The sequence below is a fragment of the Marmota marmota genome, unplaced genomic scaffold, assembly GCF_001458135.2.
Source record: "Marmota marmota marmota unplaced genomic scaffold, marMar, whole genome shotgun sequence".
Taxonomy (NCBI): Eukaryota; Metazoa; Chordata; class Mammalia; order Rodentia; family Sciuridae; genus Marmota; species Marmota marmota.
In genome coordinates, this window is record NW_026000242.1 from 13,792,396 (window position 1) to 13,812,828 (window position 20,433).

Here is a 20,433-nt window from a genome sequence, read left to right on the forward strand (position 1 = left end):
TGCCTACTGCCATCACCATCATCCCATTGGTGACAATAAGCCTGTCAGACAGGCATGAACATCATTTTACAATTGAGTTTCAAAAAGACTATGAAAGATGTTTTGCCCTGATTCTACCTATTGTGTGTGATATAGACATTACCATAGCAACGGGTGCAGGACTGGAATTGGAACACAATCCCAGCAACTGTCTGAAATCTTTTTTAACCTGTGGAGGTATTTCTCAGAAGCAGTACAGTTTCCTACAGTGATTTAGGTTTTTCAGTTTCAACTATCAGAGAACTAAAACTTTCCATTTCTCTTCCTTGAGATCTATTCAGACTATTTTTTTTAAATAGTCAACTTTTGATTATGCAAATTCCAGCCCTACTGCAAGGTGAACTTAAAGGCAGATGTACTGACCCTGGTTCTCTTGAGCCCCAAGCATGTATTGAGGCTTCACATACATTAGTGCTCAAACCTGATGCAGAATTCCAGTACCTATTATCCCGCAAAAGGGGCCTTAGCAATATTTTTTAATCACTTGCCAGCCCTCATAATGAGAAAAAGGACACCAATGTCACCCAACATTTCTTAAAAACTCTATGGACAAGGTCACTATTAACAATCACTCTGTCTTGGCCAGACACCTGATGACACTTCAAAATCACCACATACACACACCTTCGTGACTAACTAGAAAGAAAACACTCTCACCATTTTAAGTTATGACTAGTTGTCTTTGACATTTAATTTCAGTTTTCAGAGGAATTAATTTTGGTGCTAACATTTACATTGACACTGAACATGAGCTTACTTTACAGAATGCTCATAATGTTATTAACCACTGAATGCAGGTAAGCTATGGACTACAGAAGGATAATGCTTTTATTTATTAGCATCTATGCTGCCATATGAGACCAATTTCTCTTCATGAAACAAAAACAAACCACCATAAGAAAAACGAATATTTTAATTTCTCTCCCTCAGTGGCAGAATCATATATCTGTTTATCAAGGATTTCCAGTAGTTCTAATAAATTGCTTTTGGAATTGTAAAAATTCCATTACAGAAACACAGAGGACAGAGATAAATAGAATCATACTGGCTTATCAAATGGTTGCTTTAAACATATTCTTTAACTTACTTTTCCTGTAAGAAAAGTTTGCAGAATCAAATAGGGAATTCCACTATCAGCATACTACTATGGGTTAGAAAACCAAAACTAAAAGGAAAAGATAAGATCAGTAACCTGGTATACTACAACAAAATACTAAGTCTGCAGAAGTTTGCATGTTTGTTACTATTTTACATAAGATAGAAAATTTATAATTTTATGATTTAAAAAAACCAAAGGAAATCGAAAACATATTCTTTATAAAACCAAAACATTACTCTTCGATATCTTTTTCCTTTGAGACATAAGCTGCTTTAGAAAAACAGATGGCCAAGGCTTTAATGGTCAACATTTTTTTCCTGAAATATCCAAGCAGAAAATTTATTACATGATTTAAAAAGTAAAACTTTACAAGTTTTAACTAAATTAAAACATGCAGATATTTTCTCTGCCAAATGGTCAATAGAGAGCCTTAAATTGTTTTTAAATCTAAAGATTATTAGAGAAAAAAGCCACTTCTAATATAATAGTACTATTATAACAGGAACAATAAGTAAGTTCACAGAAAGCATTAAAGAAACAAAAATAGACAAAACAATAAACACTGTTAAAAGGTAGAATTGTATTCCAATTTTAAAATAAAGCATAACTATTTAAGTGAATAGTAACTTTCACATCAATTTAATGTTCTTATGATGCTTTTGCTGAAACACCATGAATGTGAACACTGTGAATGAGGATGCCCAAAAGTGTGTACTTCCAAGGAATTCAGAACTACACATTATCACATTAAGAATATCATTCATCATGGATAGCCCTATGGTGTCTAAAAATCTAAACATTTGGACAGAGAAAGCAGAGATACACTGTTTCTTATAGTCACTTGTAACATTCACATTATAGATCATTATATAGTCACAATTTTTAATTTTACAGAGAAAAACTAAAATGTGAAATTGCAGCCTGTTTATCTTCTTTAAAATCATTTTTAAAGCACAGATCTGTCAATTATTAGAGGCCAAAACTAACAGAAAAAACTGATAAATGCAGTCTTTAAAAATTTTGTAGCTAATTATACGCTAATTTTCAAAATACAATAGTTTTTTTTTTTTTTTTTTTGGTCCAAGAGGCCATTAAAAAACAAAAGATAACGTAAAGAACTCACACTTACCAACAGAAATACAAAGCTCATGAAAAAAATTTCAAGACTTATTATCTTTTTTATAGTTTGTGTGTATGTGTGTTTAAACACAAGAAATATCTAATAAATAATGGTGTGAACATCTTAAAAACATAAATGCATTAAGGTGCTTTAATATGACTGTATCACAATCATCCTTTGAAGAACATCAATAACTATCTGATTTTTCTCTGAATGTCAGATGAAATAAATTATTATTTCTAATATTAACATATATCAGGATTTACTACTCACAGCGTCTGTTTTTCTCCCTCAAAGGCAGGAACCAGGAATGGCCCACAGGGCAAATCTGGCCTGCTGCCTATTTCTGTAAATAAAGTTTTATTGGAACACAGCCAACTCTTTTATTTCCATATTGTCCCTGGTTGTGTTTTTGCTATTAAGATGAAGGTGAGCAGTTTTTTTTTTTTTTTTTTTAAGAGACCATTTGAAAGCTGGGGATGTAGCTCAGTGGTAGAGCACTTGCCTAGCATGTCTATCTCTTTCTCTCCCCCCCCCCCCCCGCGCGCGCACACGAGAGAGAGAGAGAGAGAGAGAGAGAGAGAGAGAGAGAGAGAGTATTTAATTCTCAAAACCTGAATTATTTACTAATTGATTCTTTTTATAGAAAAAGTTTGTCAACACTTGCTCCAGGACATTTTCCTAAACCAAACAAAATAATGCATGCTACTTTGCCTTTATTAACACTCAGCTTTCTCTAATTCTAATATATATGTATATTTTAGCTTGTTTTTATACTTCATCATATTTGTTGGTGGACTGGAAGCTCAACATCACAGATGAATTTTTGTCTTTTGGAACATAAGCATTATCTCTAGCAAAAAAATTGTTTTATTTCAGGTCACTCAGGCACTCTTTATGAATTATTACAGATTAATAAAAAAATGGATGGGCCACGTGCCAACAGAATGGCCAGAAACTGTACATCTTGTTTATCTTGAATAAGGAAGCTGGATAGAAAGAATAATAAGACCAAATATATAAGAGCCATTAAATCAGGCATGAAAAGGCTTAGACTTTTCAAAACACACACATATGCACACACACACAGAAGCATCTTCCCACTTACCATAAAGAACTACAACATAAAGTAGATTTGTTTTATAAATATATTACTGTCTATATACATATAGTTACATCCACAAAACATGTTAAATAATCATGTGTATAATCAATACTACTTTAAGTTTTTTGTGTATTTTAAAATTACACATCTATTAAAATTATCAAAATAATTCTTTAAAAATATCAGGAATAAAACCAGTGAAGAGTTGCTTTCCTTTTAAGTGGTTCTAAATCCTATCATTGGTCATCCAGACCCTAGACTTGGTCATCTACAACTCAGTGAAACAGTTCAATTACAGAAATGTTAGCCATCAAAGGAACCCCCCCCTCCCATTTTTTAATACTTCATAACAAATATGTATGTATGTGTATATGTATATATATAAGACACTCTTCTTTAGTTATATTACATATTCTCGTAAATGCATTTTCATAAAAACACAAAATTCAAGTTTCCACCAGTATCAAATATTTTATACTGGTGAGCATTTCTTTCAATGTTTAAGTTAATGACAAACTCTATCAGGATACAGAGATCATAAAAATGAGACCAAAAATGTCTGCATCACATGCAAGAAAGGAGGAAATACTAAGGGCCAGTATATGGCCAGTTGGATACTATTCCCTCTGGACTAAGACACAGAGACAACAGACTGGCTAATTACTGTATAAAGTACAGTCAACTGACAATTATTCAGGGGCAGAATATTCCAGTCTGAATTCTTTTTTTTTCCCTATTCAGCTGACCATTATTGGCAATTTCACTACTTATTCACACACCTCTTTCTAGTTATTTATTAGCAAGTCTGATAAATAGGGATTATAAATTAGGGAGAAAGTTTTTGCTTAAATGAAGGTTTGCGATCAGCTGTAGATTTAATTTGACAATGGACTGCTTTTAGGTATTACTTAAGATAAATAAGAGTTTGCTATACCCAAAGTCTGCCAATTATCTCATTTTGAAACTCTGAAAGCAACACCGGTGTTTAAAAAAAAATAGGAACAAACTGTCCTTTTGATATAATAAAATGGCTATTTCTTTTTTTAAAATATTTTTTTAGATGTTGATGGACCTTTTTATCATTATTCATTTTTATTATTTATATGCGGTGCTGAGAATTGAACCCAGGGCCTCACACATGCTAGGCAAGTGCTCCGCTGCTGAGCCACAACTCCAGCCCCGAGAAAATGGCTATTTTTTACAAGTAATTATACTGGAAGATTTGTGGGTAGTTCAGGGCTACTCACTTCAGTACAAGTGATGGCAGGGTACATTATTTTCCCAAAACAATCATGACAAATAGCCAGCTAAAAATATTAAAAGGTCAAATTTAAAAAGTTATATCCATTTCACCTAAAATCTCATTTAAAACAATTTAGTAATATTTGGCTATCTTCAAATAATTAAAATGCTACAAAGAAAATGGAAGCAAAACCTATAAGAATAATTTAAAAGTGATTTTTATACTATATAATCTTAGATTATGACTAACATAAAACATACTACACATCTGTAACCCTACTTTTGGCACGCATTTAGCCTCTGTATTTAAACTTGTTCTGTAGATAATGACTGACAAAATCAAGGAAAACAACTTCACAAGTGAGTACGGGTTGCTCAGACACCACTCAAAATGGTCTGTGTGGCGTCACCTGCATTACTTTTGGGTACAGATGCATGCCACACTCACTTCAAACACAACAGCAATAATTGTGTAGAACATCACTTTCCTGAATTAAGTTTGCTGAACATGGTTCAGATTATTGGATATGTCAATAATGCACAATGCCTTTTAGAAGCATTTACTGTATACCCAAATCCTACTTCATGCAACACACAGTGTCACACAAGTAGTGAAAATGTTATCCTAGTCAAAGATGCTTGGACATTATTTTCAGGCAGCATTTTACCTTTATTTTAAGTTCAGACTATATAAGTTTTAGGAGAAAGAAAATGCCAATAAATTTATTTAATATATTTTAATATATAATATAAAACTAAGACAGACACTTTTATTTACCTAAATTGTTACTTTTATTTTCTACCCTATTCTAGACCTCAATTTTACTTTAAAAATTTGTATTTAAATAAGGGATAAAATGTTGCCCAAAAGTCTAATCATAGTTACACATTTGTGTTTTTTACTAGATCTACAAATCAAAATAGTTCTTATAGTTAAAAAGATACAATTTGTATCAACAGTAAAAGGTACTTTCTGGTTTTTCAGGGCTTTACTTCAAACTATGGCATGTAGAATAATCCCAATGACCAGAGCATCCAGGCAGACTGTAGTAATAGATCTGAATGTGTCTGCTACACTAAGTAAAATCCAGAATCTGGAGGGAACAGTCAAGTTATGTCAATCACATGACTGACTGCCACTGACTGCAAAATCTATCTTCTAGTTCATAGAAATGTAACTGCAACAAGCAAAACCCATGACTTTGAAACCAGAAATATCCCTTACTAATACTAGAACAGACTTTAGTCTGTATCTAAAACTACACTATTTGTGGCAAGAGTCTGGCCTTAATAATATAACAGGCCCCCCAAAAAAACTACCTTCAGGAAATGGAAAATATACAGTATCTTACAAAAATTTTAAGTTACCATTTACACTCCTCCATCACCACTTCTATAGTGCAGTATCAATAAATGTTGCATATCCTCAACACATAAAACCACCTCAGGCCAGCCTTGATAAATAGCAGGAAAGCTAGAGTATATTAAATATAAAAGTTGCATTGAGAATAATTAGATTCATTAAAAACAGGCAAGTACTGTGAAAGGGTTATTTATCCAGTATTGTTGTGCCCCCCCAAACAAATAGACAGACATTAAAAATACGGGTTAATGGAAATCGAGGAATTCAATTCCATTCCTACTGTCTAGAAGCACATCATAGCTGGATAACAAAGCTCTAACCTGTAACAGTTACGGCTTTTGCCTTATTCATAAAAAAATAAAAATAAAAAAATGGAAATGATTTTTCCATTGATTGCATCTGCTTTCTTTTAAACTGACCATATTAAGTTAACTAATTCTTAACAGAAAAAATCCAAACAAAAATACAACAGTGAAAAGTGCCATATTGTAAATCATTCTAATATATACTGTTACCCTTTTCAACATAAACCGGTAACTTACATTTTGTCTAAAATATAAAGTCAGTGCTGTAGTATATCTTTGTTTCTATAAATAATGATTATAGCACAAAGAAGCCCACTTTCCCCAAATAAAAATAACTTAAAAAGCTGTAAAAGATTCTAATTAAGCTTCGCTTGAAAAAATAGTTTGCTAGGTCTAGTCAAAGTTTCCACATTCTGAAGGTATTATAATTGCTTGCGATTGATAGATAAACACCAAGTTAATAAAACATGAAACAAAGATAAAAAGTGCTGCATATAAACCCCTGATGCACCAAAGATTAATATCAAAGATCACAGATACATCTATTAAATCAAACTGGAAAATTTTCCAGCCAAGGATATAGCTTTAAAAAGGAAATGTTTAAAAAAAAAGTTTGAATGTAAAGCAATCCCGTGATACTTCCACCAAGTGGGGCTATACATACAGATTCCATGATACAGTATTTCACATAAATGGATACTATATAACCTCCTTGCTGAGAAGGAGATCACATGTGCTATTGTAGCAAACCTCCCTCAGCATTTGAGCTGAACAAAAAACTACTAAACACCACAATGATGCATCATCTTTCAATAACCCAGCTGTGATTTCTCCACTAAAATGGCTGCAGCAAGCTGCTGGGCATCTGTCATGTGAGGATTTCTTTTCATGACAATTCTCACAAGGTCAGGTGGGAAGATGTTGCACAAGTTGATATAAATCTTTTCCCGGTTGTCTTGGTACCTTGGAGGATCTTGTGGTATTCCACAGTATGGTATTCTCCAGGTGGGCTCCTGCTGTTCAGGTAGGCTCTGGAAGGTGAACTGCTCGTAACACGGTGGTGTAGAGTTATCAGGCAAGGAATAAGTCTGCCGATACCCATAGGCATCCATTCTGAAACTCGGCCTATCCCAGCTTCCCAACCCTTCCTGACGGGAGTAAGGCTTTCTTTGTCTTGAAGGAGAACTGTCATAGAGTCTGGAATCAGAAATGCTGTCTATTCTGGTAGCCACTAGGGACCTTCCTAGGTGTGGTGCCTTCGAGTGTGCTGAACTTGGAGGAGAGGGGTAATCACCAGGACAGCTAGACCGGGCACCCACAGCAGGGTGCTGCAGATGCATAGCCAAGTGTGGAAGAGGAGGCTTGTGATGGAACTTTGGTTCTTCATGACTATAACTTTGCACTCTGGTTAAGGGGTCGTGGAAATTCTGCAGGAAAGGCTGGGAATTAAGGCGGCTGTGAGGGTGCATGTGTTGACACTTCAAATTCTCTTCCAGCTGGGGGTCAGGAGAACTGACATAGGATCGGTCATTGTACCCCACATAGGAGTCACTACTCCCGCAGCTCATGCTCCCTTCACTGCTGCAGTCAGAAGCTACAGAACTTATTCTATAGTCTGTGTCTAATGAGAAACGCCTTTCAGGACTTCTTGGGCCTGAGATACTCAGATTTGAATATGCATTTAACATGGAATAATATCCAATGTCAACAGGTGAGTCACATTTTGGATACTGTTCATAAGGCATTGGCGTTCCATGATTTTTGGTTGCCATCATCATTGGAGGATATTGTCCCTGTGGTCTTTGATCCTGAGGTGGGAAATGAACTCCAGATGGAAGGCCATTGCTTAAAGATGTAGTGCTTTGGGGTTTTGCAGTAGAAGTAGCCGGTATACTAACTAAGGAAGGTACAGACCTGGTTTCCAATTTGTTTTTGGTGGGAAGCTTTTCTTCTAGGTCTTGGTAGACTTGAGTCCTTATGCTTGGATCTGATTGCCTCTTTGGAGCACCTCGTTTGACGTCAGAAGTGCTATCAGCCTTTGTGCTACAAGGAACACTGTTGCTTTTCACCAGTCCTCCTTCATTTGCAGTTTTGGCTGCTGTATTTCTAGACATGGCACGAAGTTCATCAGCCACTGACCGCTGAGGCTGACTGCCCCTTTCGGGATGGTAATATTTGCACTTGTGTCCATAGGTACACTTCTTTCCTAAGAAGAGTAAAATTAGTTAGGTAAAGTAGCGTACCATCAGATTCTGAAAAATCAGCATGGCACTAGTATTTTAACTTGTGAAAGAAAGCAGAAATGGGAGATGTGCTAAGTGTTATTTTCTGTTCCATACTCATGAGAAATGTCACTTTTTAGTCTTCATTTCCTTACTAGCAAGAGCAGTAAGAAAGTTGGCCAAATGATTAGTGATGACCTCACAGCTTTTGGCTAATACCACATGTTCTCAACTCACACTTGCCTCTTCTCTTCCAGTGGGATTATATAATCAGGTAGGAAATTCTGTTTAGAAGAATAACTGTGCTGCTATATTATAATAAAGCCATGCTTATCTAATTTGTGTCTAGCTAGATGAATTCTAAATCTTTACCCACCTAAAAACATCGTATAGAATTAACTGAGTTTTCAAACCACATTTTAGTTCATGGCAATTCATATGTATTGAAGCCAAATAGGTAAAAATAATTAAGGGATTTTCTTAAATTTAATTACAATCAAAAGAACCACATATTATGCCATCCAAAATTTTAAATGCTGACTTTTATTAACAAAAGTTTAACAATATATTGTGTTCTAAATATAAATGTTAAGTATTCATAAAGAAAGTTACCATATGGACAAGGCTGCTTTTTGTGTTCAGGAACAATAGGTTTCTTCCTCAGAAAATTATCCAGACTTGGGCCATGTCTGCCAAGAGGGTCATCAGGGGGCATAAACCTAACATGGAGATAGTAAAAAATGATACTTAAATAGGAGGTTGATAATTTAATTCTAAAGATACTGTACAAAGATTTATTTACTCTAAGATAATTTGAAATTTTAATCCAAGTTTTTGATTCAATATTTACAGAGTAAAAAAAATGACAAACACTACACAAATTTCTCCTTTCTTAGAAACTAAAGTAAAATATCTTAAGCTGAACTTGTATGTTTTTTAATTCAAACAAATTTTGAGTCTAGCGTCTTTTAATTTTTTTCTTCTTCTCAAAGGAGTGCTGGGATTTTTTTTTAAGGATTTCAGAAAGTGATTACAACGAAATTTTATGAGAGTTCTGTAAACATCTGTGTTGTGAAGTTGTATGAAGCAGGTGGGGAGTAAGATGGAGCAGCTGAGGAAGGGAGGGGAAGAGAGGGGAATGCAGTGAGAACACAGGGACTTGTTGGACACCAGTTATGTGTCAGATACTTTACATGCAATAATCCCATGAAGTATTAGCTCCATTTTACAGATTAATAAAATTTTCTAATTTAGGTATAAAAGAATTAAGTAATTTTTATCTAGTGTCCCATAACATAGGAAATATTCAATTATGACTGACTGTTCAAAGTCTATTCTCTTCCTATTATAGTAAATGTACTTCTTAGATGAAATGGATAAAAAATCTTAAGGAAGTAAACTTATTATTATTTGGATTGACTGTACGATGGAGAAAAAAATTTATAGTGTGCATGATAAAAAGAAATTATGATTGAAGAATTATACTACTTGTCACGATAATGCTAGAACTTGAAATAAGCCTAAGTAGTTATCTACAAAATAAGAATAATGCAAGTAATGTATGAAATCTTAGGGAAATGACAAAATGGCTGAGTAATAAATAGTTGGCAAAAACAGTGTTGCTATCATGAAAACAATGTATCAACATAAAAGTTAAAAAATAAAAGACCAAGTCACACCAACCACACAATTTTAATACAATTATTTTCCATGCTTTGTCTTTTTTGTTTTGTTTTCTTTTTGTTGCTTTATCTTTTTAACATAAAAATATTTTTCCATGTTTCTTAATAGCTTTCATAATAATAATTATGAACAGATGAATAATATGCCAGTAGGATATGCACTGTAACGTGACTGCTTTCTCTACTGCATCTTTAGTTTCCTTTGACTTCTTGCAATTATAAACAATACAAAAACAAACATACCTGGTCTTTTCTTTTTTCCTCATTATTTATTCCAAGAAATGAGAATATTGGATTGAAAGGGCAAACATATTTTTGAAGCTTCTGCTAAATTTTGCTAAAATGTACATCAGTTTACATGCATCTTTAAAAGCATAAGGCACACACAAAAATATTTTTTGTGAATTAAATAGGTGAGGGGCTGGGGTTGTGGCTCAGTGGTACAGCACTCAGCCTAGCATGTGTGAGGCACTGGGTTCAAGCCTCAGCACCACTTAAAAACAAATAAAAAAATAAAATTATTAAAAAAAGATGAGAAATAAAATACTTTTTAGATTGGTTTGCATTTTTGATTATTCAAAGATGATATTTTTCTTCATATTTATAAATATATTCATTTCTATGTAACATGCTGGTTCATGTCATTTGTCCATTCATCAACTTGTAGACTGTGACTATGACTAGAGTCTTATATTGGTTTTGCAAACTTTAAAAAATCATGCCTTTAGTAAGCTATCAATGCTCTAAGTTGACTTGTGAAAAGTATCTTTTTTAGGGTGAAGATGGGAGTTCTTCACCCTCAGAGTTTAAACTTTCTTGGCCTCAGGTGCTCTGTTAGAAGTTTCAGGGAAGGGCAGGGGCCTGTCGTTCATTTAGAGCCTTCCATTGCACAAGTCTGCAGTTTTTCTGACTACCACTGAGGATCAGTGGGAGATCAGTTGTTGGAAGAAACCTGTCTCAGATCTGGTTACCATAAAATAAAAAGGATTCTTAACAGCTGCCAGGTATGGTTATATTTTCAAGGAAGCAAGAGCATTGGTTTACTTACTTGTCATTGACAAAGGAATACATTAATAACCGCTCATCTATGAACTTCTTCCATTCTGGTTTTTCATTAGCCAAATCCCTGTAGTTATCATTGGACACAATTATACCATCTGACTCAAAAGCAAGCTTCACAATGAACCTGTCATCATAGCACACCACTCGTCTTCCCTGGACTCGCCGGGATGGTGTGAACACCAGGATTTTCTCCTTTTCCAATTTGCGTAAAATTTCCTGATCTGCAAGAATAGTAAGGACAGAATTTGAGGAATACATAAATATATAACATATAGAATGAAAACTTTCATATATTGTGAGTTTTTTAATGAACTGGAATATATGTAATCATTTAATTAGAGATTATGATTCATAGTTGGTAGATGTAGCAAAATTTGTAACTCCCTAGAATATTTTTTTTCCAGGAATTTAAGGCTTTAAGAATAGTAAAACAAAATAAAACAACAAAACCTGATCAGCATAAACCTCAATGTGATTGAGAAAATTTTGATTTTCATTCCATGAAGCTTTTACTAAAAGCCTGCTCTTAGCAAATTTATAGAACAGCTAAGCTATAGAACCAGCAGCATTACTGCTAGAATACAGCTTCTTAGACATTCTGCTACAATGACACTCTAACAAAGCATATGAGTTGGGTTTAAGAGAGAGCAGAAGGTATTTTCCTCCCAAGTTTGTGTATTTTGTAGTTTTTTTTTTTTTGTTGTTGTTGTTTGTTTGTTTTTCTAACTGGTTGGTGTGATGGTAGGAGAATCTGAAAAGCAAGTAGTACATGTAGTAGAGATAGTCAAGGGAAACCTTAAAATATAAAAGAAGCTCAATAAAAAGGAGGCAGAAAGCTCAAGAAAGTTGAAATAAGGTCAGAAATATTGGCTATTATATCTTCTGTGTCCTTTTCTCTGAAATGTGGCAACAAATAGCCAGTTAGTAATTAAAAACAAAAATCTTTTCAACAGACAATTACTACATGCCTACTCTGTGGCATGTGTTGTGCTAGGTATCAAGAACCACCAAGGTTAATGTCATCTCCTCAAAGAGGGCACAGTCTTACTGGATCAGACAAACATGCAAACTGGGTAAGCAAAAGTATAATTGCCATTGCAGAAATATGAGCAGGCTCTACAGGAAGAGGAAATGGAGGAGTGATATGGGTTAGCTCTAATACTGGCATATGAATTGGATGATGGTCTCACAAATGAATTCATTAAGACCAGAACTTGGTTTAAAAAATCAGCAAAGCATTAATGGAAGATATAAGGGTGTTAGAATTAGCAAACCATGGATAAATCTCAGATTCTCTCACTTCTTACATCTGGCAATCATAATCTCATTGAGACTGTTTCTTTATGTCTGCAAATGCAGTGGCAAGCCTATGAGGAGTAACATGAGTTAACATGAGTAAAGGACACCACATGGTGCCTGGCAAATTCTTAATAAACACTGTGCTTTTCAACTTAATAGAGACATGTAATTGTCGGATCTCTTTTAAAAAATCAGAGAAAACCAATTTGAAAGCAAAAGCCCAGACTCAATTATAAAATTCACCATATCACAATTACTGTGTTTCCCTCATAAAGATTTTGGGGACAGGCACCATGTCTCATTTATCTTTGTATCCATTAGCACCAAGCCCATGAAATGAAACATATCAGTAGATGCTCAATAAATACTTATGTAATGAATGAATAAACGAGCTACTTGAAGATGTATACTCTGAAAACTTCCAGTGTATTCACTGTATTATGTCCATGAGTGATCCATGGTACCTCATTATTCAGGAGGGTATTTACTGACATCTGATATTCCTTAAGCCTTGATAAAGACACTGAAGGAATAAATGTGGCAGCCTAATAATCAACACAATCTTGCTTAATTTGAATTTATAGAACAGCTAATGAGGTTGAAGGGACAATTAACTGGATGACACATAAATAATCCTAACTTCAATACAGGTTCAGTATAGCTGGTAAGTTAACATAGATAGTGCTTAGTATTTGTTAAAATAAATGGAAGAAGAGCTGGGTGCAGTGGCAGATGTCTGTAATCCCAGTAGTTCAGGAGACTGAGGCCGGGGATCCCAAGTTCAAAGCCAGCCTCAGCAACTAAGGTAAACCTTGTCTCAAAATAAAAAATAAAAAACAGGCTGGGGATGTGGCTCAGTTGTTAAGTGCCCCTGGGTTCAATCCCTGGTATCATGGGAGGGGACGGGGGGGGGGGNGGGGGGGGGGGGGGGGGGGGGGGGGGGGGGGGGGAGAAGATTGGCAAATGTGCTAGCCTGAATCTCTGAATCTGAAACCTTTAATATATATATATTTTTTGCATTATTTTTGGTGCACTGTGAGCACTGGACTGTTCAATTTATCAGGTGTTACCTGAATGAGGGCTTTAGTCAAGAAAATCATTATATTTGGAGAGAAAACACTTATAAACCTCTAATAACAGTTCTGGCATTTTACTAAGTAAAGTGCATATTGAATTTCAGAGACCTGGTATGCTGGTGTTTTTAAACCAAACTCAGCCACACTTCACATGTATATTATCATTATTCCTTCTTGATTTTTATTCTTTTCCTACTTAAGAAGCCTGCAAGTCATTTATATACTTAAACATTGAGCCAGGCACAGTAGCTGCATGCCTGTTATCATAGAGACTCTGGAGGCTAAGGCAGGAATATTGCAAGTTCAAGGTCAGCCTCAGCAAAGCAGCAAGACCCTGTTTCAAACTAAAAAGTTCTGGGAATGTAGATCAGAGGTAAAATATCCCCAGGTTCAATCCCCAGTACCAAAACATATAAACAACAACCTAAAACCCCAGACCGTTAATGTAAAAGAATATGTCCCCTTAAAATTTCTGCCTAAATATTCCACCTATTATATCAATCAATCCTAATATATGGATTCTTTTAACGAAATTATAATTTTTTTTCTTTTTTTTTTCTATTCAAGATAATATAGCAATGAATATCTTTGGTCATAATCTTTGCCTGTGAGCTCTGCTATTTTTGGGAGGTGGGGTGGGGGCGGGGAATTATTCCTAAAAGATGAACTAGTAGGTCTAAAAATACAGTAGCCACACCCACCCATCCTGGATATGTATATTCCAGGACTCCCAGTGGATCTCTAAAACCACTCTCTATATTCTGCACTTTTCTGTACATACATTCCCACAAAGTTCAGTTTATATATTAGGCCCAGTAAAAATAAATAATTAATAATTAAATAGTATAACTATAACAATATACTGTTAAAGTTATGTTGAACGTGGTTTTTCTCAAAATATTTTATTGTAGTATAGATTTCAGTAACTTAGCATATTGTTAAGTCAAGAACTTTCACCTTTTCACTTAGAAGAATTACTTTACAGCTTCTCTTTAGCATACCCAAATTGGCAGCATAACTCTTGAGCTTTAGGACTTTATTAAGAAAAATAAGGGTTACTTATGCACAAGCACTGCAATAGTCAATCTGATAACCCAAGAAGGCTACCAAGTAAGAAATGGGCGGGCAGCACAAATAGTGTTGATATGCTGAACAATGGGATGTGATTCACGTTCTGGATAGGACGGAGCAGGACAGCATTAGATTTCATCACACTAGTCAGAACAGTGCACAAATTAAACAAATTAAACGTAGGAACTGTTTATGCATTCATAACAGAACTGCATGAGCACTTTATGTTAAGAACATGAATTCTTTATTTGTTGCTGTTTTTCTTATATAATTGATGAGTTCTTAAGAAAGTTTCTGCAAAGGTAGAAGCTTTCATTTTTGATGTAATTACATCTATCTTTTCCTTCATAATTACTTCTAAAATTTTTAAATTTAGAAAGGCCTTCTCCCACTCAAAGACTACTTTTAGTCTTTGATGATTTAATTTTTGACAATTACATCTTCAACTACCTGGAATTTATTATTATAGGGAATAAGATAAAAATCTAAACAAGTATTTTTTTTCCAAAGAGTTATTCCAACATCTTTTAGCAGAATTATGCCAGCTCTCATGCCGCAGTCTGGCTGGGCACAATTCAGGAGCCACTTGTCAAAAGAAACTAACTTTATTTTTAGAACCCACACGCCAAACAAAACACCTCCTCAGGAAAAACCCTCAGAGCCCAACTGCCACCACCGGCTTCCCACAAACCTCTCAACCTCCCCCACTCCTCCTGCTCTTGAGGCGGATTGGCTGGGTCGCGTGGGCGGAGCCAAAAAAGTCCCCCAACGAGCAGCTCCATAGAGAAGCCAATCAGCTAGAAGTTGCTGGGGCCCCTTCGGCTGTGGCTCTCAACAACCTCACATTTTTATGTGAGTCCATAGCTTTGGACTTCACCCTTGGCTACCTACACATTTTATCATAATTTGACTATGACTTTAATAATTGTAAATAAAAAGAACATTTAAAGTAATCTACCCCTTTGGGTATATGATAGATGGTCATTTGTTGTTGATTTGAAAAGTTTTATGGTTTCCTTCAGAGTTGCCTCACAGATTTTGTTAATATTAGAGGTGGAAAAAAGGACAGGAAGGGTTGGATGCTTATGTTACAAAGGACATCTCTACCTGAAACTCATACATTTAAAAATTATGAACTAATATAAAGTATGAATATAAATAGTTTATTGAGACTAGTCATTTTCTTCTTGACCAGACAGCATATTCCGTGGTCTTAGAGGTCTTTTTTAACTTGTAACCATTAGAACTTGACTGGCATCTAGTCTAATTTCTTATAGCATATGAGAAAAGTGGGGTTCAGAGGCTCAGTGTGTTGCTCAAGTTCTGTTGCAAGTAAATGGCAAAGGTAGAGAAGGCTTCTTGTCTCAGCATGTCTCTAGAAGTCAGAATTTTAGGGGTTGGGGTTTTGGCTTAGTGGTGGAGTGCTTGCCTAGTATTGGTGAAGCACTGGGTTCAATTCTCAGCACCTCATATAAATAAATAAATAAATAAATAAATAAATAAAATAAAAATAAAGGTATATTGACAACTAAAAAAATATTTTTAAAAAGTCAAAGTTTCCATATAAATGAAAAAAAGTCTTCACTCATGTAGTAAAGATTAGTGTTCAGTTAATTAGATAATTTTCAAACTTGAAAACAATTTTAATGTCCCACATAAGACAACTGCAATCATATAGAATAAACAGAAGTGGATTAAGAATACCTGAGTGTTAAGGGATCTACATAGGTATTATACAGAAGCTAGGAACAAATAGCTGCCTGTAATGAGCTTACCTGTAATGAGAGCATCAGGTCGGGATTGCTCTTTTCTCCAAGCAGGAACAAAAACTGTAATATCTTTATGGCCTCTTTCCAAAAACCAATCCACTGCCAATTTTATTCCTCGGCAGGAAAATACTTCTTTGTTTCCATGGCTGAAAGATTATTTCATAATACTTAAAATACAACAAAACCTAAGTTCAATTAAATTAATTCAAGTTTATAAACAGAAACAACTGCATAATAATAATAACAATATTAGATTTGAAAGTTAAGGTGAAGGCCGAGCTCAGTGGTACATGCTTATAATCCCAGTGGTTTGGAGGCTGGGGCAGGAGGATTTCGAAATCAAAGCCAGGCTCAGCAAAGGCAAGGTGCTAAGCAACTCTGTGAGACCCTATCTCTAAATAAAATATAAAACAGGGTAGTGGTGTGGTGGTGTGGCTCAGTGATTGAGTGCCCGACCCTGAGTTCAATCCCCAGTAGCAAAAAAAAAAAAAAAAAAAAAGGGGGGGGGGGAGACAGTTAAGATAAAGTTGCATTCCTCAGAAAAATTAAGATAACTTAGTTGAAAAATCAAGATCGGTGAGAAAACAATTAGAAAACTGAAGTGATTATTGTGTAGAAAATAAAGAAAAAATAGGTTTCCAAATGTAAAGTTATAAAGATTAACTAGTCAAAAAGTTTACAAGTTCTTTTTGATAAAGAAAAGGCTTCAACCACAGAAAGAATTTTAATCAAATGTAAAAAAGTCACACAGAAAAAGAAATCTGTAAAAAACAGTGAAATAGAATACTTCAGTTTCTAAAAACTTTTCCTTTTTAATAGTTCTTATGTATATTTTTCAATATAATGACTAAGTCATGCACAAAAATTTTTAGGTGACCAATGTAAAATAACACCACATAGTCATGGAAAGGAAAAACACGTTCACAATGCTTTATCTCATATAAAAAAAATACTTTCTATATCCTGTAATGAAAAGATACCTAGTTTCTGTTCAACAATTCTGTGTTGGACAAGGATTAATGATGTCAAAAGGGCATTCAAAATTGGATTAGCAGTCTTAGTGTCTAAAAGAAAATGCCCAACTCAGGAGTCATTCAATAAGTATTTATCTAGCACAAGGTTCTACTTATACATATTAACCAAATAATTAACACTAATTTCAATCTTTTTAAAGAAAGAAGTTTCTGCCTTGAATGTAATTAACTGCATTCTTTACAGCTTAAATTCTGAGGGCTCCCTTTCTTACATATTATTTTATTTTTGGGACAAAGAAGGGCTGAATGAAATTATGTAGGTAAATGCTTCTGTTAACTTTTAATAGACATCAACCATTAGGAAACCCAAGAACCACTAACATGCTGTAATCATTTTCAGTACAAAACAAAAATTGATTCACCTGCGTCATAGATGTTAAAGACTACAAATACATACACAAGAAATTGTGTTTCATGGTTTCACAGACCTGTTTTAATGGCTCAGGGAAAGATTAGAGGTGAAATCAGATTCATTGGAAGTTTCAAAGAATGGCATAAGGAAAGGAAGAGTGTGAGGTCACATTTTCTAGGTAAGAAGGGCTGCCTACTAGCCTGCAAATGCTCCAGAAAAAAGAAACAAAGTGATGTTTGGTTTCATGGAAAATCCTGAAATTTAACCAGTCTCTGAAAAACTATAGAAAATGAAGGTATCTCTTCAGAGAACACATAGAGTGTATTCCTAAATACACTCAACTTGCTAAAACTTTACTATATTTTTGCTTTACTTTATTGTTTTGAAATCTATTATATTATGCTTTGCTAGTAAAATGATGATATTTGTTTTATTGAGAGTTGACAATTGTTTCTGCCTCTAAAGACAGGCATGCATAAGCAATTTCTTCCTGGTGATTTCATTCAATAAGGGTAACTGTCACATTTACTCAATGTACAAATAGAAGATTCCATCTTCTCATTAAAAAACTTTCATAAAATGTGTGAGACACCAGACCATTTACAATCATGGGACACAAATTCTATAGATTCAACAATAGGAAACTGTATCAATTCCAATAATAAATTTTTTCCTCATTATCCTCTCCTCACCCTCCACAAAGCATCACAGGGAGAGAAAAGGAATGAATAAGGATGAAAGGTCGTAAATAGAAACATAAAAAGAGCCTGGATTTCTGAGCAGATGGACCCAAATCTATGTTCAATCTTTGTTATATGAGAAAAAATAATTCCACATTTATGGAAGCAACTGTAGTGCAACTTTCTGTTGTTTGCAGTTGAACACATCCTTAACTTCCACACTAGGCAGACTATAAACCAAAGTAAACTGGCACAGCTCAATCAATACCAGGGAAAAGTACATAGTTTAAGGCAAATACATTTCTAGGGATAAAAAAGCTATTACATAATAGTAAAATCAGAACAATTCACAGGCAACTATGGTAATTATGAACTCATAATCTGTGTCAATAAGGCAAAAGTTCACAGGATTACTAAAAGAAATTAACAAATTCACAATCATACTAATTGACAGGTGAAGCAGAAAACATTAAATAAGAATATAGATAATAGGAACAATCAATTAAAAACTTGATCTAATGGACATATACAAATCCTGCACAAATTCAGGGAATAGAAAATCTTTTTGTGAGCACATCAAAGCTTCATAAAATTGGCTATATACCAGGCTATAGAACAGATTTCAACAGGTATCAGGAATCTGAATCATACATAAAATATCCTTTGACCACAATATGTTACTATGTTACAGATATGAGGTTCTAACAAAAGCAATTTAAAATTTTAACTTTAAAAGATTATTTAATTTGTAATAATAATTAAAGCTAAACAAATCTAAACAAAAAGAACTTTATAGAAAAAATGAAAATTAGAAACTTGTATTAAAGAACACAAGAACTAAAAAAAAGAAACAATATAACATTTTCAGCAGCAGTAAGACCCAATTTATAAAGATGGCTATCAAGTTAACATATATAAGTACATTATAATACCAAACAAATTACAGAGAGAAGTTTTTACAGAACTTGAGAATCTGATCCTAAAATTGATATGGAAAAACAATGAAAACAATGCTGGGGGCTGGAGTTGTGGGCTCAGTGGTAGAGCGCTTGCCTGGCATGTGTGAGGCCCTGGGCTCATTCTCAGCACCGCATATAAATAAATACAAAATAAAAGTAAATAAAAGATCCGCTGACAACTACCAAAAAAAATAAGGTGATGTTACAAATCAAAATTGGAAAAAGATGGACTATTGAACCAATGATACTAGGGCAACTGGCCATTCATATGGAAAAAATGAAACTGTACTTTTAATTCTTTCCATATGCAAAATGTAAGTTGTAGGCAGATCTAAGATTTAAATATGAAAAGAAACATTGTAAAACTTTTAGAAGAAATGAGGAGACATTCACAGTAGGATAGGGAAGTACTTGTTAAATAACACAAACAACCACGTACTATCATAGCTTTGAACATATAAAAGTTCTTTACCCAATACTCCATAATTTATAAAGAAATGTCATATTGGAAAAAGAGACTTGCAATTTGTAGAAACAATCAAAATTCTAATAGTTAGAATAAATTAAATATTCTTTTATATCAAAACCAGTAACCCAGTTTTTTTTCTTTAAGGTAAAAGATATGAACAGTCAATTCACAGAAGAGGAAACCCAAATGACCAATAAACACATGAAAAGATGTTCAATAGTGGAAAAATGCAAATTAAAGTCAAAATGAGACACTCCTTCACACCCATCAGATTGGTAAAAATAAAGTCTGCAAACACCAGATGTTGCCAAGAATGTGTGAAAGTAGGAACTCTTACTGTACAGGTGGGAGTATAAATTGATGTAACTATTTGGGAGAGCAATTTGGCAATACTCTATAAAGTTGAAGGCGTGCTTTCTCTAAAACATAGCAATTCTACATCCGGGTTTAGTAAAACTACACAGTAACCTAAAATTAGATTCAAT

The 20,433-nt window shown here is 34.3% G+C and overlaps 1 protein-coding gene across 2 annotated transcripts in view; it reads right to left on the minus strand.

The window, feature by feature from the left end:
• Positions 1-705: 705 nt before the first annotated feature.
• Positions 706-20,433, minus strand: part of Zc3h12c (zinc finger CCCH-type containing 12C) — a 71,024-nt gene continuing 51,296 nt past the window's right edge. For both annotated transcript variants that reach the window (XM_015489914.2, XM_048795831.1), the window contains exons 3-6: positions 16,461-16,600; positions 11,226-11,460; positions 9,108-9,214; positions 706-8,479 (exon numbers count right to left, since the gene is read on the minus strand). In XM_015489914.2, the coding sequence (XP_015345400.1) occupies positions 7,083-8,479; positions 9,108-9,214; positions 11,226-11,460; positions 16,461-16,600 (1,879 nt within the window). In that variant the 3' untranslated portion in view covers positions 706-7,082. The remainder of the gene's footprint in view (positions 8,480-9,107; positions 9,215-11,225; positions 11,461-16,460; positions 16,601-20,433) is intronic.